The following is a 26,569-nucleotide window of genomic DNA, read 5'->3' as shown; positions in this document are numbered from 1 at the left end:
GGTGAGCTTTCCTTCAGCTTTTAATGTATTCAATTTCAAAGATCAGGTTCATTTGTAGAGTAACAATTATTCAGTTTTGTTAATATGCAGTTCAGATTTGTATGCAATCTTGTGTTTAATTATGTTCAGATTTGAGCTTTGAATCCATTCGTTGTGCCCCATGCATTGAGTATTGAAAGCTTACTGTTTTGCTTCAATGTTAAGTTTCTCTTAAGTTCGGTATTTAATATGCATTGGCTTTCTTTAAGTTGCCCTTTTGTTCAGTATTCAATATGTATTGGATTTGTTTAATTCGGTATTCCATATGCATTGAATTTGATAGCGTTTCTTCTTAGATGCGCAAACACTTCAACACGTTCATTGGTTTAAATAGAAGGCTTCGTCTTGTTCAAAGACTTTCAAAAATGTGCTTGTTCCTTTAACAAGGCAGGTGACCACTCTATTACATTGTTTACGTCTCTGCTCTCATTCAACAATAGCAGTTCACTTTACGAGCCTCGCGTTTACAGTAATACCGGGTTTCTCTATTGGGGAAACTCACCAGCTCACTGTGAAGTCTTTTCCGATGTCCTGCTGGCCACAAACTCTGTGCCTTCCTTCTCGGAGTACTTTCTCTGTCACTCAGACACTCTCGTGCTCTTGCAGCGCCACGGGAGAACGAGCAGTCTTGCTGATAGAATGAAGGACGACCGATCATTTGGTCTCCTTCCTTCGCCTCACCTCTGTGACACAGAGCTCCTGCTTCACATTTGTCCAGATCCGTCACTGCTTCGGTCCTCGGTGTGCTTCTATGGCTGCTGCAGGGCTCACCACGGCTTCCATCAGCATCTCACCTCTCACCTTCCTGCACACGGCTCTTTTATACACCTGAGTGGTGTAAAGGGTCTTCAGGTTTGAATCCCTTTCCTTAATTGCCTGACTATAGTTAGGCTGATTAGCAAGACATGCCATATCTTTACAATGGTACTCTTCTGAGGCCCAGTTCCGCGTCTCAGTACCAAAGTGGTGCGTATTAGTGTGCATTACTCCTAGTTGCCTCTTCCTCATCCCAGTACTGTCAAAAGTAATGTGTGGAAAAATGAGGGGAGCTGGCTTATAATGGCCCATAAAGGTCAGGAGAGGGTTAAAGTTTGTTATTAATCAAAAAAGGGGGTACCATGTCTCACTTAAGGGTCCCCCACTCCCAATCCTCAAAGACCATCCACCCAGATGATACTCCCTCGCTTCTCCACCCCAAGGGTCAGGATCAAAGAGCAATGGCTTTTCCCTGGCCACCTGCGCATAGGATCCAAGGGGAGCAGGAGTGAGAATACCCTCAGGTTTCTCACACCTGCGAGAAACAGGGGGAGGCATAGATGCAGCCTGGCATGCAGAAACACAAGGATACACAAGGCCATAAGAATCAGCAATCTTTGTAATTTAAGGTCAAAAGAGAATTGATGTTCAGGAACTCCACACAGATGGAGTGTAGATCCTGAATACTCTCCTCAGGAGGAAAGCATTTCCCTGCTTTGCAATCCCAGATCAATAAATGTATTGGATTTTCTTGGAAGAGGTCAAGATAGATTTCTCTTAGTTTACAGTGAGGCCCGGTGCATAAGACAGTTGGAGGGCATGATTTACTTAATCGTTGACACGGATAAAAGTCACAGCCCTGCTTATCCAGTTGTCCAGATATGGGTAAATGTTCATCTCTGAGAAGCAAATGAAACATTGAGTCTATTACCTTGGGTAATACCCAGGGGCTGAATTGAACCGAAAGCCGTGCACCTTGCACTTATAATTGACATCCAATATTGAAAATAGTCAGAATTTTCTGTGGGGCTTCCAAATCAGAATGCGCATGTAACCATCCTAAAGACCTAGAGCATATAGCCAATCCTCGACCGTGAGGGAAGGGAACATTTGAGCCAGGATGTCCATCTTGAATCCCTCCTTGGGCAAAATTGTGTTGAAGCTGCAAAGGTGGAAGATGGCCTTCCATCCTGGTTTGCCCTTCTTTGGAAGTGCGAAGAAGTTGGAGAAGTAACCCTGGCCTACCTGCTCTCAAGGAATCTTATTTACTGTGTGCAGTTTCACTAACTTCAGTAAGCCTTCTAGAAGATCTGATGAAAATGTGTTTTTGGGAAGGCTGGTGATAGAAGTGGAAGTCTGTAACTGCAGCGTACAATAGAGTGTTCAAGGGTCTGTAGAGGAGGGAGGATTGCCCTAAGCTAAAGCGGTGGACAATACTGCCGATTGGGCAAGCGGGTTACGACCAATATACACTTTCTTGGTCAGCACCTGGCAGCATGTATCTTCTTGGATGGATGTTATTTTCATGGCTCCCCTAACATCATCCGGTTGGAGAGGAATGCCGCTCCTATCTGGCTTTTCAGAGAGCGTTCTCCCGAACTCTTGTCTCTGTCGGGAGAGCCTCAGCCATGGACAACTTAAGAAACTCCATGACAACACAAATTCTTCCATGGAAGATTTTTATAGACTGAAGGGTTTCATACCGGTCTTCTGTCTTACCTCCAGCTTCCACTGTGAAAAGAGAGAGTGGTTTGACCCCTTATCCTCAAAGCAGCACATATCGTGACGGTGCTACAGAGGCTTGTGAGACACAGACTGTAGCCATTGGAACAGAGAGTACCTCAGATAATGTATTGGAGACTGTCACTACCCAACTGCCTTGGTGTCACAACTGTGCCACTGGGGCACCAATTGGCACCCATCGTGGACTATTTGAGACTCATTCATCACCGTAATCCTCCCTGGACAATACATATTGTGACAAATCACTAGATGTCATCACTTCTCCAAGTGGGGTAGCCATTTCCCATGAGGCCCGGGAGGTGAGACCACTACTGAATAGTCCCTCTGGGGGTGATATAATGTGAGAGGATCTCTTGGGGATGGACTTCCCCTCACACACCTCCTCCTAGGCAGGACGACGACCATCTAGGATATAGCCCTTATTGGAACATCAGACCCCAACACAATCTAGCTTCTCTTTCTTCTGCCAACCTCTCTGTAAACAGTAGACCTATGTACTGTTATGAGGCAGACTACATCAAGGTCCTTGAAAGTACTGAGACGAAGATGAACATAGGTAATCCAAGTACTGGGACAAGGTGGGACAAAGGAACAATGAAGAGCAATACCAAGAGGAACGGCAGCAGTATCGATTTTGCAGGGACGTGGTTCCTCCTACACTATAAAAACCAGAGAAGGACTACCTATCAGGGAGACGCAGACAACTAGGACGAGAGACCATTAAGCACGTGAAGCACGGAGGAGACGCAGAAGTCCAGGACCGAGCCATGAGCAGTCCGCTCCCAGTGTCAAGAGGACTACGGGACTCCTGTGCTGAATGTCATACATACTGTAACGGGAGACTGGCAAACAGTGACGCAAATGCAAGAGGCAGAGTCCATACCGTCGGTCCAAGGGCTGGGCAGGAGATCTGCGAGGTGAAGGCACTGAGACATGGAGATGCCTGCGCAGCTTACAGAGTATAACAGGGACCTTAGGAAGAAACGGCCACGCATCCCAGGAACAGGCATGGTAAAGGGAGAGGCGTGGGGACCAGTAAGGGCTGGAAGGTACAGGAGGCAAAAACACTGTATGGATATAACGAGCAGGACTCCATCCCTCGTGTCAGTACTTGACAAACGAGGCAGCCAAGGGGACATAAAGAGAAGGGGAGAGTAACAAGGATTGGGGACCCAAACCAAGAGAGTGATACAAGTCCGCTTCCTCGTGGCAGTACTTGGCAGGGAAGTGAACAAAGTGGGCCAAATCAAAGAAGAGGAGAAGCCAGGGTGCCGGGCCCTCCTGACACTCACTGTTGAGTGTTGCTGCTGTGAAGCCTAATGAAGAGAAGACCAGGGAAAGGGAGTCACTCCCTCTGGCTGTGAGAGATTGTTTTATGATTGCCAGGAGAAGGGAGTGTGAGAAACCTGAGGCGTTTCTCCCATGCTATTCCTGGGTATCCCTGACTCCGGTGGCCAGGGGAGGGCCATCGCTCTTGGAGTCCAACCCGGGGGTGGACAAGCAAGGGAGGATCACCTGGGAAGGGGACCCTGGGAGACTGCGGGAGGAACGCCCTCGTGCAAGACATGTTATTCCCCCCGTTCCAGTACATCCCTACCCAACATCCCATCAGTAGTTATAGGATATTATCACCCAAAACCCATTCACCCGCAGCAATACCTCTACCCCCTTCATCCGTACAAGAACTACAACTCCCTGAATCCATACAAAAAAAAAATGGGAGGAGCATCTCTGGTGATATACAATGGTCCTATTCCATTGGGAAGACTAGGCAGGGCCAGGTTCCCAGTCACCAACACGCCCACTAAATTTTTAGAAATTATGTACAGTACCAATCCATGCCCCCCCCTTTCCTAACAATACCAAGAAGAACCAGAGGCAACCTAGAGGGATGAAGCAAGATACACATTAAGGCACAGAGGACAGACTCTCCCCTTCTGACAGCAGGCTGTCCTGTTAATGAGGACATGCAAGGTCAGGCAGGCCGAACCCTGACCACACACCTGCAGCACATTAACATCTCAAGGTGGTTAAAAGGAGTCTGCAGGGGAAGGGAAGGCAGTTGCTCTTTGGAAACCGAGAGGGAGGCTGCAAGGCTGAGTCCGGCAGAGAATCCCTACTGAAAACCCAAGCACTCAGTGAGCAAGGCGGAACGCGAGTACGGGAAGGGCTTCCAGGATGAAGGCAAACCTGCTGGAGCAGAGCAACGGACCAAGTGACGAGAGCAGCTGGTCGAAAACACCAAGAGTTCCCTACCGCGGGTCGTTGTCTCTGACAGGCCGCAAAAGACATATGGAGAAGGCCAGATCCTACAAGCGAAGACTGCATTGTGTTTCAAGGATGCCAGCAACCCTCCTGGGTGAGGCCAAGCCTGCGGTACTAACCTTGACTTGTGAATTGGAATCACAAAACCTAGAAAGAGACGCACACAGCCGGGGAGTTTGCAAGCTTCCTGAGAGACCCATGTGTGTTAAAGTTTGAAGTAGCAACATTATATTGCAAGTGAAGGCTGCTCGCATGTGGATGAGACACAAGGAAAGGCAGACCTGCGAATGAACTTTGAAGTAAAGGACAGCTACGAAATCAGCGATACTAAGTATAGGAGTGGTCCGGCAAAAGGAAGTAGCCCACTCAAAAGTGTCTGTGAAAGGTACATTGTTTGAAGTGAAAAAGCAAATGAATAGTAAAAGTAAAATAAAGAAGATTAACTCCTAGGGGAGGGGAGATTGAAAGTTAAACCTTTGAGTTGAAGTGGTCCTGCAGTGGTCTATAAAGAAAGCCACGCACATTCGAAAGTGGTCCGAGCCCGACTGAGGGAGACCCACAGTATAATAAGCTTAGGGAAGGGAGCACCCTTGCAAGTTTGCATTGAACTTTGTTGTGAGAGGTCTGAGCCCAACAGAGGGGGACCTTTGTGAACTTATTGGTTGAAACATTATTTTGGAAGTCAGTTAACCCTTGCTCACATTGCCATTCTGCCATTCATCCCGAATATTGGTTTCTTTTGCTTTATATTGCATTTCCCTTTTCCACATTTTTGTATTAGAGTAAGGGACGCGATGACCCTATTCTGGCCGAGGCATTCCGCAAAGTAGTCCCTGAGGATGAATGCAGAAAGAAGTAAAGCTGGTCCATTCTTTTTCTTTTTTTTCATAAACAAGGGTTGTTATATCTGGGAGATACCACCCAGGAGGGAACCCCTTGAACCCAAATAGTGGTCCTGAGAAGCCATCGAAGGGTAGTCCTAGAAATCGCACATGCTCACCTAACTTCGGGACATTTTGGGATGGCAAAAACACAGGGACAGGTTGTGAGCAGGTTTTACTGGCCCGGTGTCTATGCAGACGTTAAGAACTTTGTTGGTACATGTTCTCTCTGTCAAAAGACCGCTCCATATAACCGTCCTCCAGCTCCATTACAACCATTGCCTATAATTGAGGTCCCCTTTTCCTGAATAGGGATGGATATCGTAGGCCCATTGGAACCATCTAAACTAGGGAATAGATATATTTTAGTAATTCTCGACTATGCCACACGTTACCCTGAGGCCTTCCTGTTGACGAACAATACATCTCAGCAGATCTTAAAACACTTGATCCAGTTGTATCAGTGGTGGGCTTTCCAAAAGAAATGTTGACAGACCAGAGGACCACATTTATGAGAAAGATCATGGCGGAAGTAAAACAGGTTCTGCAGATCAAAACCTTAAGAACCTCCATCTATCACCCCTAGAACGCTTCAATGAGACCTTGAGGTGAGGCCGCAACCCGATAGGCCCCCTGGGGGTAGCTTAATGCAGGAGGATCTCATGGGGAGGGCTCTCACCCCCTCGATACCCCCCCCCAGGGAGCTAGGGAGAAGGACGACCATTTAGGGTATAATGCTTATGAGGACATGGGACCCTCACACACTGTAGCCTCTCCTTGTGCTAACCTCTTTGTAGACAACAGAACTATGTACTATTATAATGCAGACTACCTCAAAGTTCTGGAAAGTACTGAGACCAAGAAGAACATCAGGAACATAGGTAATCCAAGTACTGGGACGAGGTGGGGGCACAGGAACAATGACAAAAAATACAGCAATACAGAGAAGGTACTGCAGCGGTATAGACTTCGTGGATGCATGGTTCCTCCAACGCCATAAAAGACAAAGAAAGACTAGCTATCAAGGAGACGGAGCAAACCAGGATGAGAGACCGTGAAGCCCGGGAAGCATGGAGGAGACGCAGAGAAGGCCGGTACCAAGCCGAGAGCAGTCCACATCCAGACTAAAAAGGACAACGAGACTGCTTTGCCAAACGGCGTCCAGACGGTAGCAGAATGCTGGCAGACAGTGAGGCGAACGCATGAGGCAGCGTACATACCGTCGGTCCACCTTGCAGGAGAACCGCAAGGTGAAGGCACCGAGAAACAGATGCCCGCGCAGCATACTGAGTAGAAGAGGGAACCAGGAAGAACCAGCCATGCGTCCCGGGAACAGGCAAGGTAACGGGAGAGGTGATGGGTTGAGTAGGGGCTGAAAGGTACAGGAGGTAAAAACCGTGTACGGATATAATGAGCAGGTTTATAGGACTATACCCCTTGTGTCAGTACTTGGCAAACTATGCAGCCAAGGGGACATAACGAGAAGGCGAGAGAAACAAGGGTCAGGTACCCAAACCAAGAGAGTGATACCAGTCATCTTCCCATGGCAGTACTTGACAGGGAAGTGAACCAAATCGTCCCAATCAAAGGAGAGTTAGGCTCACGGTCACTCCTAACATTCAGAGTTGGGTGTTGTAGCTGTGAAAACTAATGAAGAGAAGACCAGGGGAAAGGAGTCATTCCCCCTGGTTGTAAGAGATTGCTTTATGATTACCAGGTGAATGGAGTCATTCACCTGGTAACGTGGACCAGGAGGAAGGTCCAACAGGCCTGGGGAAAGTCATACCCCTGTTTTTCTTTTTTTTAGACTGAGACCGAACACCAGGAGAAGAGAGGCATTCTGCTGGCCTGCAAAGTAAATATTGTTTGGATCTTAGTGGCCTGGGGAAGTGAGCCATCCCCCCAGGCTATTTGAGACTGAACATCAGGAGAAGGAAGGCACTCTCGTGGCCTACCAAGGAAGCATTGTGTGGAACTTTGACCATAACCCAGGAGAAGGGAGACATTCTTCTGGGACCAGAACAGCCCTTCTTTATTCTTCACTTTCTAGTGTAAGGGACAGAAGTAAGGTTTTCTTGACACAGGACGGTGGACACTTTTGCATTAACAAACATCTTGACAGTCACCATAGATCTTTGGCTGAGGCAGGGAAACCCCTCTTAGGAATAGGGAAAGATAGGTTTTCTCTTTCTTTATCATTCAATAAAAGTCTTTAACCCCAATCATGCCGAGTCCTTCTTCTGCAGTCTTACACTATTCATAACTTTGTCTTTACTTTCTGTTTGCAAGACTTTGGTACTTCCTTATTTAAATTAATGCACCTTGTGGCTTTACTCATTCCCTGGCTGTTCATATGAAGCAGTCTTAGAACTACAATCCCCAGAAACCTTAGAGATAAGTGCTGCTTTTAATTTCCCAGGACCAGAGAGGGAGGAGGCAGATTACCTTCGGGTATGAAGCTCAATGAGCCTGCTTCAGCACAGGTCAGTATTTAAGCAGCTGTCTACAGGAGAACACGGCTCTTGCATTGAGTTCCCTCCAAGCCCCTTGTACTATGATCTTTGGATTTCTGCTGTGTCCTGTTGCTTCCAGTACCTGCTCCTGTTCCAGTGCACTGTGTTCCCTGCCTTGCAGCTCTGCTACTCTGTTTACACTGCCCTGGCTTCTGCCTTGCACCTCTGTGCTTCCTGCAATGCAGCCCTGCCAGTCCTCTGTTCCCTGTCTGCACTAATTATCTTGTTCCCTGCCTTCAGTTCCTTGTTATGTTCCCATAGTCTGTTACCTGGCTTTAGCTTCCTAGTTGCCAGTCCTGAGTTTTATTGTTTCTTGTCTACAGTTCAGTTCGCTATTTCTTGATTACAGTCCTTAGCTTCTAGTCTGCAGTTCCATTCTCCTGTACCCTTGCACTTAGATTCTTGCTCTTTCTTTTCCAGTTCTCTGTCTTGAACCATGCTCACTTTGACTATTCTTTCCATGGATATTTCTGTTACTGTTCTTGTCCTCACTTGCGCTTGTGTAATTCCTTTGTTCCATGCAAGCATGCAAGCTGCACTCAAAGCACAGCTGCCAGGCAGCGTTTACTCACTTTGCACTGCGGAGTGCAAATGTAAAGGGCAAAAGGCGGCGTACATGCAAATGATGAAAATGTGGTGGCGGGCACCCGTTTACATTAAAGCGAAAACATAACGGGTCTCCTCTGCCAAAATACTCATTAATGCAAAATGAGCTCCAGGATGCCTTTGGGGCAAACTTACCTGAGAAGCTTAAGGTCTCTCAGTAAAAAGTTCTCACTGGGTGGGGAGATCCAGCATTTTCCAAAACTCCTAAAATAATGTATATCACAGTACTTCATCATGATTCATGTGAAACTATGAGTTGGAATATCAGCATCAACCCTGGTAAATAAGTATCTGCAACATTCTAAACCAGATATAGCGAGACTTACAGGAAACCCATTTAGCATATAATGATTGATTAATTTTATGATTAAAGGTTGAAAAACACTATTGTGTTGCTAATCAGACAAAAGAATAACAACACTAACATTTCAATAATTAAGTTGACTGCTGATCATCAAAGCAATTAAAATATTTTGCAAACTGGAACTGGCTCTAATTCCTTTAACAAGTGCAATATATCTGGCTCAATGTATGGTTGAGCTATAGGGCTTGAAATTGAGCTGGAATTTTTAACACTCCAGGGGCAAGTAATTTGGAGTAGAGATTATAATCTCATACATGGTACAGGTCCTGAGGAAATTTACATTGCATGGAGACAAACAATGGAGACTCCAAACCAAATCTGAACATAGAAGGAGGCATGGCTCAACTAGATATAGTGAATAACTGGAGAAAACAACATAATAGCACCGAATACTAGCTCCCAAGAAGTAGTTCGGATCGTGTTGCAGTAATGATTGACAAAGTAAGCCTAAGAACCACATATTCAAAGTTCGGATAGGCGTTTGCATCATGCACTCTTACAAAATTAATCCTACATTTACATGAGGACACACATTGAAAACTACCTGGGAGGCAACAGAGCACTGCACATAGGGGACACATACAATAGGGGGAACCCTGGAGAGAGAGAAAATGGTTGAGTGAAGCAATTGGTGAGATGTTTTTGGAGTATGGAGCATGCACGGCTCATAAATTGAATCTCCAACATATTTAGGTTGTGATGTACCATGTAGCAGAGCGGGTCATGGCTGAAGTGAAGAAGCAAAACGAATGCCCTGACTGAAATAGCAGGTCATGCTTCAGATATAGACAGAAGTACAATAGCATAACATGTACTCTAAAAAGTAGTAATGGAACAGCTGATTGTACTTCAGGTCAGAATTCGATAGTTGTTCCACTATCTGTTGTACTCCAGGAATGGGTTACCTGGGAAAAGATTAGCACTCTATGCCCTTGGTCCTTCAGCTTTCGCAGCATCTTTTGCAACAGCGTGAGCTTCCCAGAGGATTTGATGAGGGCACTACCTTCATAGGCACCACTGGGCAACTTGGGCGACTCCTGAGAAAACATGCAAAAAAACATCATGAGTACATTTAGGAGAGATTGTTTGGAAAGATTTTCTTCAACTTTGCGATGAAGCAAAAACACCAGGCCCACAATTTTGGAAGGGGGAGAGAGGTCATTGCTTGTTATAGACTGCATATCATGCCTGACACTCCATCTGGGAGCCTGTAAGAGGTTTCAAGTTTTGAAAAATGTGCAGTACATTTAATAGAGAACTAACATGTGATTAAGTGTTTGAATGGGAAACAGATTCACCTGAATACAGGTAAAAATAGAAAAAGTTACTTATAGTACTCGTTCACAATATGTGTATCACCTTTTAATTCATAACCACTGACTTGAATGCATATAGGTGGGATCTCACAAAACACAATGTTGCTGCTTTTCAACAGGTACAAAACTGCATGTGACCCAAAGAGAAACAACAGAAAAAGATAACAGAGAGAGTTTTATTTAGTGAGAACACTATGAAAAGTACCTTCTTGTACATGGGTCTGTACCATAACAGCCATTTTCTTTTCCATGGCCTCATTGGAATGGCTGGTACATTGTTTATGAATTTGATGAAGATACTCATGGTGCATTGAAAGAGGGCAACACAACACATGTGCCTCTTGGAATCCTTATTTGAAAATGTTGCGACGAGAGGCTTGCTAGACATCAGTCTCAAAACCAAATTAAATAATGCAGTCCAAGTGTATGCATTGATTTTCATGTTCTAGGTTTGCAGAGTTCAGTAAGAGGAACATTTATTTGTTGAGCAGCAATAGCAGCTTGTTAGTTATTGATCAAAATACGCGAGTCAAAATACAGTAACTGCAAGTCATACAAGATTGTGCGCCTATGCTCTCATGCCTCCCCCTCCTACCTTCTCAAAAACACAGGGGATTATTAGAAACATGGGGAGCACCTGAGGACTGAAACAAAGGAGGAGCACATGCTGTGCTGCATTTCCCCATTATCACAGTATCTCTGTGATAATAGGGAAATGTTGCACAGCATCAGAGGAAGCGGGGGAGAAATGAGAGTTTAAGTAGTCTAAACACTGGCCACCCCAGCCATGAGAACCCAGCCACACTTGACTCCCAGTCTCCTGACTCAGATCTGACTGCATATCTGCTTCCAAAGTAATACGAAAAACATGTTTTCAGATGAAAAGAACAAAAAAAGTTGGCTTCATTACAGAAGTTAACAATGTAGTGTGGTTAAAGAAACGCAATGATTGCAAAGTCAAAGATGCATAGGATCCCCTTTGCTTTGAAGGCAGCAAGCGGAATACTTGTCAGATTTAGCAACTAGACACTTGCTCTCCACTTCAAGTTACAAAACATGATGTCCATTTCCACTGTGACTACTCAAGGTAGGTCTATTGCATCACAGTGGATGTTGCATGCCATGGCCACACTTGAGATGGCACAATCCAATTATTTGACTTTAGAGAAGCATTAGGGCAAGGGTGTTTTGTGTTCAGGATCACAACCTGCACTCCTCTAACACCATGCAATATGCTTACCCTCTCTGAACCAGGTAATCTTACTGTACGCCCCATGGATCACCCACCAATTTTTGCCTTAGAGTCTGCTTGAAACAATATGTACTTCTACAATGTCCACAGTTCTAGGGTGTACTAATACCAAGAGAACCTTGTGTGAACATACAATTTACAAATGCACCTTTTATGTAATGTTATGTAGACAAACAAATTACTTACCTCTTGGTAATTTTCTATCTGATGGATGTTCCTCCCACAGATTTTTCATCTATGATATCTATTTCCCAGCACATGGGGGGTGCAGCATAGCCCCGTTTTACCTCTACTTGATGCCCCTACACTTCTTGCACTGTGCATGGCACCAGGGCTAGTATATATTTGGTGGCGCCACATCCCGTGAACTTCCTTATCACTTTGATGCTGATGGACTACAGAACTGTACAAGTTATCCCCAAGTGAGTCGGGATGGGAGAGTGAGTTTGAAACCGTGGTAGAAATATCCATCAGAAAGAACATAACAGAGTGGTAAGTAATTTGTTCTTACAATGGATTCCTTCCTCTCATGGATTCCTCATCTATGATAGATTCCCAAAGCAGTGCATAGACCTGGTGGAGGAAGAAAAACAAGGACACCACCGCACCAGAAAGCTCATGAGGACTACTCTACCAAAACAAGGGTCCTGCCCTGATAGGGAATCGAAGCAGGAATGTTTGCCCAACATGTGCAGCGAGGCCACATAGCTGCTTGGCAAATGTCCAAAAAAGGAAATCCTCTCGTCAGGGTTGAGGTGGCAGCCAGCCCTATGGTTGAATTAGCCCTAAGACCCTCTGAAACATCATTATCAACATGATTATAGCAATCCGAGATGCAGAAATGCCACTTGGCAGGGTCTATTTGATCACAGACCTGCCAGAACGGGCACCAGCATAACCCACAAAAAGCTGGTCATCTTTCCTTCTGTCCCTCATCCGAGAGAGCTTTGTATGGATGAGTTTGAGGAAAAAAGACAGGAAAATGGAAACCAGAGACCATCTTTGCATGGAAGGACAGCCTCACCCTCAACAACACATAGAGCTCACTCACCCATCAAGTGGAAGTGATGGCAACCAGGAAAACCTTAAAGAACAAGAATGCAGAGTCTCAGAGCGCCCTGTTAGAAATGTTAATACTAATTTTAAATCCCATGCTGGAAAAAACACACTGGTGCTGAGAAACTGATTGTACAATCCTTGCAAGAACTGCATAACTGTGAGGATCATGAAGAATGAGCTCTGCTCAGGGGTCCTCATGAAAACTGAAATAGCGGGTTCCAGTGCCACTGTGCAGGCCTGCTGCGCCAAGAAAAGCAGAAATCTAGGACAGAGGATATGGGACAAGTACACAGATCTAAATCCCTCTCCTAGGTCCAAGCCAAAAATGTACGCCATCTGCAGGCATAAGCAGACTTGGTGGCAGGCCTCTGAGCTGAGAGGAGTTCTTCCAAGAAATCATCCGAGAAATCCCACTCCTTATATCTCAGCTTTTCAGCAACCAAGCATGACGGGTCAGGCTGTTGAGGTTCAAATGGAGCATCCTGCCGTCCGACTGGGAGAGCACATCCTCTCTCTGTGGAAGGCACCAGGGATGGCAGGTGGACCTGTTCAGCAACTTCATGTGCTACATCCCTCAGTCCAAGTAAGAAGCAAACTGGTGCGACCTCCTGAGAATTAGCAGGATGACAGGGATTAGCAGGAATGCATAGAGTAAATCATACGTCTACCCGAACATCAGCGCATTCCCCAGAGCTCCCTGTTGAGGAAATTCCCTGGAGTGGAACAACTCACACTTCTTTCTTGCTCACAATGGAAGCAAAAAGGTCTAACTCGAGAAGTCTGCCATTGAGAGAAAATCTCCTCCAGAACTTCCTGATAGAGCCCTCATTCATGAGATGACAAATTCTGTCTGACAAGGCATCCGCAATAACGTTCTCTGTTCCAGCGAGGTGTGCTGCTGTCATAGACGGATTTGGGTTGTTTTATTGAAGTATAAACAATCGCTGCAGAATTGACCATAGTCTATTTTGCTGAAATTCGGTTTGTACTTCGGTAAAACAAACCAAATTTAGCCATTGACCAAACCCCAACCCCCACTTACCTTTTCTCTGGCTACCGGTGCATCTCCTCCTATGCCCCTGCAGCGTCAGTTCCGTCCCTCAAACATGGGTCAGATCTGACACCGCAGGGTCCCTTTTTCTTTTTTTGGGTCCCCCGCTTGCAATGTCAAGGAAGCAGGGGACACGCATGCTACCCCCTGAAAGCCATAATACCGAACATTGGGAGCTGAGGACACTCCCGCAGCCATGCTCCTCAGGTTCAGTATTTTCGGCTTTGATGTATTTGTAGTGGCGGAATTTGGTCAAATGACCAATACGAGCATTTCTTTTCGATCAATACGGGTTTTTCCGTCAGACACCTCTTTCACCAAGCCCAGTGATCTCAGTTTTCTCATCTTTTTCCCCATGTTCAGCAGTGTTGGAAAATAAATATTCTTGATGAACTGTAAAACCTTATGATCAGGTTGGCAGTGAAGGAAAGACTAGGAATAGGTAGAGGAGCCCATTGATTGAGGGGTCGGATGGAGGGTAATGAGGAGTCTGTGGAATGAACATCCATCATTACCTGCTGCAGGCAATTTGTTCTTTAAATGGATTGTGTCCTCCCATGGTTTCCTCATCTTGGATAGACCCCACCCCACCCCCATATGTGACAAATCACAGGAATTTGTGTCTCTCTCCCCAAGGCGGAGATCCGCCTGTTAGACTAAGGAGATAAGTCTGCTCCGCAAAACTCTCCCTAGTGGTTGAGGTAAGTGGGACCTCACTGGGAGAGAGTCCCCCTGTGGGGACAAGGACTCCCGTTTCTCTGAGGAAATCCCAAATTCGTTTATGGCGTACTTGGGATTATTAGAAAAAATGAAAGACGCACGAGGTAAAGACTGGGAAGAAGAAGATGGTACCATTTGTTATTTCCAACAAAAGATGCATATGTCTCTTTAAATAGGGAATCCCGTTTACATGGCATAAAGAAGCTGAAGTGGGAGGAGATGCCGCAGTCAGTTGAGGCAGAGAGACTCATACGTCAGCAAGCGAAGCCACAGGAAGACTCAACACATGAGAGGGGAGGAGACTCTACCGCCGGCAAAGCCAGCGAGTTTGAAAGTTGCTGGGAAGCCGCAAGAGGAACACGGGACGCGGAGCATTCAGAGAAAGCTGAGATGAGAGAAGGAAATTGTGGTGGCGTGACGACTGTGATCCTGTGGTGGACCGATGGTCTCTCAAACACTGGTGAAACCACTAGCCGGATACGGAAGCCTACCAGAAGGTTACCCGGGGAGCTGATAAACCGTATCGAGAAAGGATACAGGTATCGAAACACTGTAGCATCGAGAAAGGATAAAGGTATCGAAACACTGTAGTGAAGTGCGACTACGAGAGAAAGAGGAAAACAGCATACCCTGAGCAGAACGAGGCCCCAGTGCCGTTACCCCAGGCAAACACAGGTAACAGGAGCAACGGGAGACCAGGGAGGCCTATGGGTAATCATTACGGGACCATTCATACTCGTCCCAGTAATATAAACGAAAGAATAAGAAAACAGAATAATGATCTAGAAGAAAGAGTAAGAAAATGGAATGATGACAAAAGAAGCCTGTGTAGAATTAATATTGGAAAAGATGTAATGAATATACAAACGCCTGAGGAAAGAACCAGACTATTTAATGAGAGAAGCATGAATGCAAGAGAGACTGAGACACTTAAGGAGTGAGAGAGCCACGCATGGTGAAAAGGGCAACCACGAATATCTATTAAAGGCCAGTGCTAGGTAAGATTTCCACAGAGCTGGTAAATCTTCCTTTTCTGGTTCAACTCCAGAACTTTTTGCTTTTCTAGTGGGATATTTTTCATTAATACCTCAGTGAGTGGGAACCTTTTTCCACACTCACCTAATCTTTAACTCTTTTTATGGGTGTCATTTTTAAGACTCTCCATAAAGTTATCTAACAACTTATTGGCAATAAGTGCCTGTTGTTGCTGGGTTGCCATAGGGGCTCCCCATTTAACTTTCTTGTGCTAACCTTGAGTGAACTACAGTTCCCAAGGGTAGAAAGGATCTTTGGATCCTTTTTACATTTTATTCTGTGAAACCAGCACACCCCACCGTATGTGGAGTGCTGGGAAGATACAATGTATCCCCTTTCATATTAAAACTGTAACAATTCTGTTACAGTGAGAAGCTTACCTTTAATGGCTGGTGGCAGTGATACCTTTTACTAATTTGGTGCACCGTTACCACAGGCTGTGATCACAGCTGCAGTAAAGGAACCTAAGGGTGCTCATCTTACCAAAATGGCCCCTGTCTTCTTTTTCTGCCATTTTAGTGTTTCTTGTCGTTTCTTGTTCCTTCCCCTGAAATCCAGGGTGGGAAATTCCTTTGTTTGAGTTTTGTCTTCGGCGGGAGTCCCCTGGACACCCCACCCAGGCTCCAGTCAGTCTGTAAGCACAGGAAGTGGGGGAGGAGTCCAAAACTTCCCCCTCCTTTGTCTTAGGTCTTCCTTCAACTGAGCCAAATCCCAGTGGGGGATTGGCTGTCCTGATTGGACAGCCAGACGCCCCTTTCTTGTAAAATGCAGGGAGAGAATGCTGAGGTTGTGTTACAGTTCCTGATAAATACTGGAAACCTGGAAGCTGAAGTCATGTCGACCACTGGAACAGAAAACCGAAGAGGATGACGAAGGAAAAGCGGCGGGAATGATTTCCAGCGGCCAGAGAGCCTGCTGTGTAACCAGAGCCTGCTGCAGCCCTTCCTTCCGATCGACCCGGGGTCTCCGAAAACGACGACCCGAACCCAGAACCTGGTGAGACCCACTAGACTCAAGACGACCTGCATTTTGAGTCATCCCACGGGTTGCTGCGACCTTGCGTTCTTGCAATACCCCAATACCCTGGGACCTCCAGTCACTGTGCGGTGCACGGTCTTCCGAATTCCGAATCTCGGTGAAACTTCGTGGGCATCATGGTCTATCTCCAGAGACACGAATCGAGTCCAAAAAGTCCCCTCACAAAAGTGCTGGACCTTTTAAACGACGAGAATTCAACCGCGATTTTCTGTCTTCTTCTGTGCTCCTTGAAAAGGCGCCAAACCTGCAGAACCGCATTCAGCCGCGAGAGAAATCTTGCCTAGAGCCTTCTTCATCGATCCCTGCTGCAAAGTCCCTTCTGAGGTCTTGTGTTCAGTCTCCAGGACAAGGAATCCACTGACCGGGTATTTGGCTGCAGTCCCTGAAGTTCTCCTGCTGCAATTTCTTCTTCATTGCTGAGGTACTGTGTTGGCTTGGGTATATACTTACCTTAAGCCTGTTGGGATTTCTGTGTAGTCCTGGGGTATTTTCTGTGATTGGGAGGTCCCTCGTCCAGTACACCCAGTCCCACTGCTAGAATCTTGCTTGGGTGTCTTCTGTGAAGCCCCTGGACCCTCTTCTAACCCTAGAACTAAAGTACTCACTTGTTTGCCAGTTTTCCTAAGGAAACTCTGACTTTTGCTACTAAAGAACTGTTATGACACTGTTGGCATGCGCTGGGATCAAGGTGGATTGCATTACATTGATTATTGATTTACTTTGTGCCCAAAGGAAACCATCCAGTAGGTTTGGTTTAGCCAAGGTAAAGTGCACTTATGGTATTTTTTTTATTTTTTTTATTATTTGTATTTAATCTGTTTAGATTTTTACAAAAGTGTATAAAGTTGTGTTTGTGCATTCACTGTAAAGCGCTCAGATGAAAGTTCTCAGCAAGAGGTAAGAAAGAAAGAAAAGCTCTGCAGTTAAATGCCTTGATCTGTTCTAGGATGGCTAATCCTGTTGAGGTTGAACGGCCTTCTCCAGAGCGATGGTGTGGAGTTTAGTCGTTGCTATTAGCCATCTAGTTTGGGCTTCTGTAATAAGGCGGTTCCACCAAGTATCTTCGTCATCGACGTAAGAGTTTGTAACCAGGGGCCCGATGAAAGCTTTTCTTTCTTGGTCCATTGTCGGACAGACCATCAAAAGATGTCTAATTGATTCAGTGGATTGTGGATCTTTGCAGAGTCTGCATGCTTTTTGAGCTGACGCAGTTGGAAACCTAACTAGGCCTGTGAGGACTGGTAAACCTCAAAGCTGGTGGAAATCCAGAAAAGATATCTCTACGGCTAAACCCCTTGACATTGTGGGCTCTTCTGCTGAAGACCCCCTTGTAAATTCTAGTGTTAGAAGGGAAAACCCTAACCAAGGTAAAAACAGATCTAAGAGGAAGTGGAAGGATGTACAATGCTTTGGCAAAACCCCTCCAACTAGGATACCTGAGACCCAACCTGCTCATGTGAGAGAAGAGGTAAGGAATCATGGAGACCCCTCTAGGTCTAAGGGATTTCTTTATAAGAACCCTTTTAAAAAGCCTATTGTAGGTTCAGAGGTTGTCACAACTTCTGAGGGACTGTTTAATCAGATCCCCTATACCTTAGACAAGAGTAAAGTGCCCAACACTACTTGTAGGTCATATAGTTTGCAAATGATAACTAATATGAGAAAAAGTATCACAGCAAGGGTTACAAAAAGATTGCTAGTTGACTCAGCAAACAGTTTAACCGACTTGAAACAAGAGATCCATCCAGGTGAGGATTAGCTTCTCATGTTCCTTAGTCTGGGGGGGGACGAGTGTTAAGTAAGATTTCCACAGAGCTGGTAAATCTTCCTTTCCTGGTTCAACTCCAGAACTTTTTGCTTTTCTAGTGGGATATTTTTCATTAATACCTCAGTGAGTGGGAACCTTTTTCCACACTCACCTAATCTTTAACTCTTTTTATGGGTGTCATTTTTAAGACTCTCCATAAAGTTATCTAACAACTTATTGGCAATAAGTGCCTGTTGTTGCTGGGTTGCCATAGGGGCTCTCCATTTAACTTTCTTGTGATAAGCTTGAGTGAACTACAGTTCCCAAGGGTAGAAAGGATCTTTGGATCCCTTTTACATTTTATTCTGTGAAACCAGCACACCCCACCTTATGTGGAGTGCTGGGGAGATACAATGTATCCCCTTTCACATTAAAACTGTAACAATTCTGTTACAGTGACAAGCTTACCTTTAATGGCTGGTGGCAGTGATACCTTTTACTAATTTGGTGCACCTTTACGGCGGGCTGTGATCACAGCTGCAGTAAAGGCACCTAAGGGTGCTCATCTTACCAAAATGGCCCCCGTCTTCTTTTTCTGCCATTTTAGTGTTTCTTGTCGTTTCTTGTTCCTTCCCCTGACATCCAGGGTGGGAAATTCCTTTGTTTGAGTTTTGTCTTCGGCTGGAGTCCCCTGGACACCCCACCCAGGCTCCAGTCAGTCTGTAAGCACAGGAAGTGGGGGAGGAGTCCAAAACTTCCCCCTCCTTTGTCTTAGGTCTTCCTTCAACTGAGCCAAATCCCAGTGGGGGATTGGCTGTCCTGATTGGACAGCCAGACGCCCCTTTCTTGTAAAATGCAGGGAGAGAATGCTGAGGTTGTGTTACAGTTCCTGATAAATACTGGAAACCTGGAAGCTGAAGTCATGTCGACCACTGGAACAGAAAACCGAAGAGGATGACGAAGGAAAAGCGGCGGGAATGATTTCCAGCGGCAAGAGAGCCTGCTGTGTAACCAGAGCCTGCTGCAGCCCTTCCTTCCGATCGACCTGGGGTCTCCGAAAACGACGACCCGAACCCAGAGACTGGTGAGACCCACTAGACTCAAGACGACCTGCATTTTGAGTCATCCCACGGGTTGCTGCGACCTTGCGTTCTTGCAATACCCCAATACCCTGGGACCTCCAGTCACTGTGCGGTGCACGGTCTTCCGAATTCCGAATCTCGCTGATCCTTCGTGGGCATCATGGTCTATCTCCAGAGACACGAATCGAGTCCAAAAAGTCCCCTCACAAGAGTACTGGACCTTTTAAACGACGAGAATTTAACCGCGATTTTCTGTCTTCTTCTGTGCTCCTTGAAAAGGCGCCAAACCCGCAGAACCGCATTCAGCCGCGAGAGAAATCTTGCCTAGAGCCTTCTTCATCGATCCCTGCTGCAAAGTCACTTCTGAGGTCTTGTGTTCAGTCTCCAGGACAAGGAATCCACTGACCGGGTATTTGGCTGCAGTCCCTGAAGTTCTCCTGCTGCAATTTCTTCTTCATTGCTGAGGTACTGTGTTGGCTTGGGTATATACTTACCTTAAGCCTGTTGGGATTTCTGTGTAGTCCTGGGGTATTTTCTGTGATTGGGAGGTCCCTCGTCCAGTACACCCAGTCCCACTGCTAGAATCTTGCTTGGGTGTCTTCTGTGAAGCCCCTGGACCCTCTTCTAACCCTAGAACTAAAGTACTCACTTGTTTGCCAGTTTTCCTAAGGAAACTCTGACTTTTGCTACTAAAGAACTGTTATGACACTGTTGGCATGCGCTGGGATCAAGGTGGATTGCATTACCTTGATTATTGATTTACTTTGTGCCCAAAGGAAACCATCCAGTAGGTTTGGTTTAGCCAAGGTAAAGTGCACTTATGGTATTTTTTTTATTTTTTTTATTATTTGTATTTAATCTGTTTAGATTTTTACAAAAGTGTATAAAGTTGTGTTTGTGCATTCACTGTAAAGCGCTCAGATGAAAGTTCTCAGCAAGAGGTAAGAAAGAAAGAAAAGCTCTGCAGTTAAATGCCTTGATCTGTTCTAGGATGGCTAATCCTGTTGAGGTTGAACGGCCTTCTCCAGAGCGATGGTGTGGAGTTTAGTCGTTGCTATTAGCCATCTAGTTTGGGCTTCTGTAATAAGGCGGTTCCACCAAGTATCTTCGTCATCGACGTAAGAGTTTGTAACCAGGGGCCCGATGAAAGCTTTTCTTTCTTGGTCCATTGTCGGACAGACCATCAAAAGATGTCTAATTGATTCAGTGGATTGTGGATCTTTGCAGAGTCTGCATGCTTTTTGAGCTGACGCAGTTGGAAACCTAACTAGGCCTGTGAGGACTGGTAAACCTCAAAGCTGGTGGAAATCCAGAAAAGATATCTCTACGGCTAAACCCCTTGACATTGTGGGCTCTTCTGCTGAAGACCCCCTTGTAAATTCTAGTGTTAGAAGGGAAAACCCTAACCAAGGTAAAAACAGATCTAAGAGGAAGTGGAAGGATGTACAATGCTTTGGCAAAACCCCTCCAACTAGGATACCTGAGACCCAACCTGCTCATGTGAGAGAAGAGGTAAGGAATCATGGAGACCCCTCTAGGTCTAAGGGATTTCTTTATAAGAACCCTTTTAAAAAGCCTATTGTAGGTTCAGAGGTTGTCACAACTTCTGAGGGACTGTTTAATCAGATCCCCTATACCTTAGACAAGAGTAAAGTGCCCAACACTACTTGTAGGTCATATAGTTTGCAAATGATAACTAATATGAGAAAAAGTATCACAGCAAGGGTTACAAAAAGATTGCTAGTTGACTCAGCAAACAGTTTAACCGACTTGAAACAAGAGATCCATCCAGGTGAGGATTAGCTTCTCATGTTCCTTAGTCTGGGGGGGGACGAGTGTTAAGTAAGATTTCCACAGAGCTGGTAAATCTTCCTTTCCTGGTTCAACTCCAGAACTTTTTGCTTTTCTAGTGGGATATTTTTCATTAATACCTCAGTGAGTGGGAACCTTTTTCCACACTCACCTAATCTTTAACTCTTTTTATGGGTGTCATTTTTAAGACTCTCCATAAAGTTATCTAACAACTTATTGGCAATAAGTGCCTGTTGTTGCTGGGTTGCCATAGGGGCTCTCCATTTAACTTTCTTGTGCTAAGCTTGAGTGAACTACAGTTCCCAAGGGTAGAAAGGATCTTTGGATCCCTTTTACATTTTATTCTGTGAAACCAGCACACCCCACCTTATGTGGAGTGCTGGGGAGATACAATGTATCCCCTTTCACATTAAAACTGTAACAATTCTGTTACAGTGACAAGCTTACCTTTAATGGCTGGTGGCAGTGATACCTTTTACTAATTTGGTGCACCTTTACGGCGGGCTGTGATCACAGCTGCAGTAAAGGCACCTAAGGGTGCTCATCTTACCAAAATGGCCCCCGTCTTCTTTTTCTGCCATTTTAGTGTTTCTTGTCGTTTCTTGTTCCTTCCCCTGACATCCAGGGTGGGAAATTCCTTTGTTTGAGTTTTGTCTTCGGCTGGAGTCCCCTGGACACCCCACCCAGGCTCCAGTCAGTCTGTAAGCACAGGAAGTGGGGGAGGAGTCCAAAACTTCCCCCTCCTTTGTCTTAGGTCTTCCTTCAACTGAGCCAAATCCCAGTGGGGGATTGGCTGTCCTGATTGGACAGCCAGACGCCCCTTTCTTGTAAAATGCAGGGAGAGAATGCTGAGGTTGTGTTACAGTTCCTGATAAATACTGGAAACCTGGAAGCTGAAGTCATGTCGACCACTGGAACAGAAAACCGAAGAGGATGACGAAGGAAAAGCGGCGGGAATGATTTCCAGCGGCAAGAGAGCCTGCTGTGTAACCAGAGCCTGCTGCAGCCCTTCCTTCCGATCGACCTGGGGTCTCCGAAAACGACGACCCGAACCCAGAGACTGGTGAGACCCACTAGACTCAAGACGACCTGCATTTTGAGTCATCCCACGGGTTGCTGCGACCTTGCGTTCTTGCAATACCCCAATACCCTGGGACCTCCAGTCACTGTGCGGTGCACGGTCTTCCGAATTCCGAATCTCGCTGATCCTTCGTGGGCATCATGGTCTATCTCCAGAGACACGAATCGAGTCCAAAAAGTCCCCTCACAAGAGTACTGGACCTTTTAAACGACGAGAATTTAACCGCGATTTTCTGTCTTCTTCTGTGCTCCTTGAAAAGGCGCCAAACCCGCAGAACCGCATTCAGCCGCGAGAGAAATCTTGCCTAGAGCCTTCTTCATCGATCCCTGCTGCAAAGTCACTTCTGAGGTCTTGTGTTCAGTCTCCAGGACAAGGAATCCACTGACCGGGTATTTGGCTGCAGTCCCTGAAGTTCTCCTGCTGCAATTTCTTCTTCATTGCTGAGGTACTGTGTTGGCTTGGGTATATACTTACCTTAAGCCTGTTGGGATTTCTGTGTAGTCCTGGGGTGTTTTCTGCGATTGGGAGGTCCCTCGTCCAGTACACCCAGTCCCACTGCTAGAATCTTGCTGGGGTGTCTTCTGTGAAGCCCCTGGACCCTCTTCTAACCCTAGAAGTAAAGTACTCACTTGTTTGCCAGTTTTCCTAAGGAAACTCTGACTTTTGCTACTAAAGAACTGTTATAACACTGTTGGCATGCGCTGGGATCAAGGTGGATTGCATTACATTGATTATTGATATACTTTGTGCCCAAAGGAAACCATCCAGTAGGTTTGGTTTAGCCAAGGTAAAGTGCACTTATTGTATTTTTTAATTTTTTTTTATTATTTGTATTTAATCTGTTTAGATTTTTACAAAAGTGTATAAAGTTGTGTTTGTGCATTCACTGTAAAGCGCTCAGATGAAAGTTCTCAGCAAGAGGTAAGAAAGAAAGAAAAGCTCTGCAGTTAAATGCCTTGATCTGTTCTAGGATGGCTAATCCTGTTGAGGTTGAACGGCCTTCTCCAGAGCGATGTTGAGGAGTTTAGTCGTTGCTATTAGCCATCTATTTTGGGCTTCTGTAATAAGGCGGTTCCACCAAGGTTCTTCGTCATCGACGTAAGAGTTTGTAACCAGAGGCCCGATGAAAGCTTTTCTTTCTTGGTACATTGTCGGACAGACCATCAAAAGATGTCTAATTGATTCAGTGGATTGTGGATCTTTGCAGAGTCTGCATGCTTTTTGAGCTGACGCTGTTCGAATAGCTAAGATTTCTTGAGTGGGTAAGAGGTTTAGACGAGCTTTCAATAAAGTTTTCATTAAGAGTTTACTAGGGTATCTTATGCAGTACCTCATGGGTTCTTTAAGTTTGTTGAAGACCGGTGGCAGGTGGGCTAGTAGTTTGTTCGACACTGCTTTCTCATTTGTTTTTATCCAGTCTAGCCATTCCATTTTCACTTTTATTCGTAATGGATTTTGAATTAGTTTGTCTTCAGAACAGGATATCTCTTGCAGTATAAGCCTTTGTGTGTTAACCCAGTTGATTAGGAATTTGTTGCTTCCTTTGGCGATTTCCATGGCAATCATGTGATATATTTCTAGACTCTCGGGATTCTGGATTTTCCTGAAGAGTTGGATGGTAATCTGAGCTACCACTGCCTCAAGGGAAAGTAGACCGAGTTCACGTCTTATTACCGCAGCGGCTGTGGATTTGGGTAGGCCTAGTACTGTTCTCCAGATATAGCCTTCCTTATTGTATTTAACACAAGAACCAATACCATGGGCTGCTTTAGGCCTGAGGACTGCTCTTATGCTGCAATGGAAAATGTGGTCACAATGTGTATAGAGAAGGGCCTCAATTGTGAAGGAAGTAAGCTTGAATTATTACAAAGGTTATGGGACCGTATGCATGTTTTCAGTGAACCTGTGTCCACTTCTAACAATATTGCTAGGAGTGAGGATGATGAGGGTTCAGACAGCTGTCCAAACTCCTAAGAGGAGGAATATGAGGGTTCTGATGAGGAGGATGTTAGTTCACCCCCCCTCTCCTTCTTTTGCCTCTACCTTACTGCCTACCATGTGCTCTGAGATATCAAAGGAACTGAATATAAGAAAATTCCTGTTGGAAAACAATATGAAGATGTGGGAATATGAGAAAAAGTATAACAGGTCTGTAGAAGATCATTTTCTGCACCCCTCCTCTTTTTCCAGGTCTTCTGTGTCTACAGCTTCCAGGTTCCCAGAATTGGTGAGTCAGTATGATATGAAGTATGACATTGTTGTATGGCTGAAAACCTTTGACCTCACTTGTAAAAGGTTTGGTCTGTGTGAGAGTGATATAATACCCTGGGTTCTTTTTAGACTTCCCAAGAGAGACTACCATGTGCTCTTGGATTTACATGAAGTAGAAAAAGGTAACTGGGATAGGGTAAAAACAGCTCTCATAGATAGATATAAGAAGAAAGCTTCTCCATATCTAAACCTCTTAAGGGACTCTGAGAATAGAGGTAGGTCAAAAAGTGCTGTCTCCTCATCCCTTAAGAAATCTGTCAATACTGAGTATAGCAGAAAAGCCCTTGTAAAAAGGCTGAGGCTCTTAACCTTGAAGTAAGAGAGGTCCCCTTAGGAGATCCCTCCTTAGAGATAAAAGGCATTAACTGCCACTCTGAAGGGCACTTGGGTGTAGCACCCATAACTTCAACTAGGGACAAAGCCCCTAGGCCCACAAAGCTAGAGGTCACTCCTATGACCCCACCTTTAGTTGCTGCTAAGGTGATAGAGCCTCTTGAACAACCACATGTAGTGGAAGTGGTTCAACTCGTTCCCAGAAACTTAAAAACCTCTGTCCTAGTACCAATATGGTGTCATACCATTAACCAGGTCACTGTTGTGACTCCAACTTCAGTTAACACTGAGTTGAAAGAACCTCTTGAAAACCCACCTAGAGTGGAAGTGGTTCACCCTGTGGATAGAAACTTATATATTCCTGCCCAATCTCTAACACTGTGTAAAAACTTTGTTGAACCTGACAAGAACCTTAGTGTTCATGTCACACACCCTGTGGGGTGTATGTCCTTTAGAATAAAGGACCCTTCAGTTAAACCTGTAGTGGCTGAACCATTGGAAAACCCACTTACAGTGGAAGTGGTTCCTAAAACTCTAAACATGGATACACCTGAACATCCACTTACAGTGGAGGTGATCCAGATGGATGTACAAAGCTTAGGTGTTTTTAACAACCCTAAGAGGGCAAGGAGTTTCCTTGGTCCCAAGGTAGGAATTGAGTGTTCTCCTTTAGTTCAGAGTGCCCAGAATGTAACTTCTAGGCCTGAAAAACTGAACACCAAAAAGAGTTATAAGAAACCTAAGAATAGCTTTCTTACTAGGCCTTCTAATAAAAAAGCCTGTGACTCCAACTACTCCTACAGGAGAGATTGATAGGTTTTCTGACAAGGCTAGGGTCTCTGTTTCCAGAGACCACTCTAAACCTGTGGGATCCCCTATAGCGAATCCCACTGTAAGTCCTAATGTTAGCAGGGCAACCTCTAACAAAGGCAAATCAAAATCTAGAATATTAGGGAAATGGGAGCACAAACTATGCTCTACCATTTCAGTTCCAATTCTAATGTCTTTGACCCACACTGCTTCTGAGGAACGGGTGGATAGACAAGTTGGAAACCTAACTAGGCCTGTGAGGACTGGTAAACCTCAAAGCTGGTGGAAATCCAGAAAAGATATGTCTACGGCTAAACCCCTTGACATTGTGGGCTCTTCTGCTGAAGACCCCCTTGTAAATCCTAGTGTTAGAAGGGAAAACCCTAACCAAGGTAAAAACAGATCTAAGAGGAAGTGGAAGGATGTACAATGCTTTGCCACAACCCCTCCAACTAGGATACCTGAGACCCAACCTGCTCATGTGAGAGAAGTGGTAGGGAATCATGGAGACCCCTCTAGGTCTAAGGGATTTCTTTATAAGAACCCTTTTAAAAAGCCTATTGTAGGTTCAGAGGTTGTCACAACTTCTGAGGGACTGTTTAATCAGATCCCCTATACCTTAGACAAGAGTAAAGTGCCCAACACTACTTGTAGGTCATATAGTTTGCAAATGATAACTAATATGAGAAAAAGTATCACAGCAAGGGTTACAAAAAGATTGCTAGTTGACTCAGCAAACAGTTTAACCGACTTGAAACAAGAGATCCATCCAGGTGAGGATTAGCTTCTCATGTT

General features: G+C 45.3%; 1 protein-coding gene across 14 annotated transcripts in view; it reads right to left on the bottom strand.

Annotated features, from left to right (window-relative positions):
• CHD3 (chromodomain helicase DNA binding protein 3) overlaps positions 1-26,569 on the bottom strand; it is a 2,755,261-nt gene that overhangs the window by 1,481,986 nt on the left and 1,246,706 nt on the right. For all 14 annotated transcript variants that reach the window (XM_069646310.1, XM_069646296.1, XM_069646309.1 and 11 more), the window contains exon 21: positions 10,073-10,204. In XM_069646310.1, coding sequence (XP_069502411.1) covers positions 10,073-10,204 — 132 coding nt within the window. The remainder of the gene's footprint in view (positions 1-10,072; positions 10,205-26,569) is intronic.

Source organism: Ambystoma mexicanum, chromosome 1p (genome assembly GCF_040938575.1).
Source record: "Ambystoma mexicanum isolate Mex_15411 chromosome 1p, UKY_AmexF1_1, whole genome shotgun sequence".
NCBI lineage: Eukaryota > Metazoa > Chordata > Amphibia > Caudata > Ambystomatidae > Ambystoma > Ambystoma mexicanum.
Note: the sequence above shows the minus strand (reverse complement) of the source record. Positions and strands in the feature narration are given on the sequence as shown.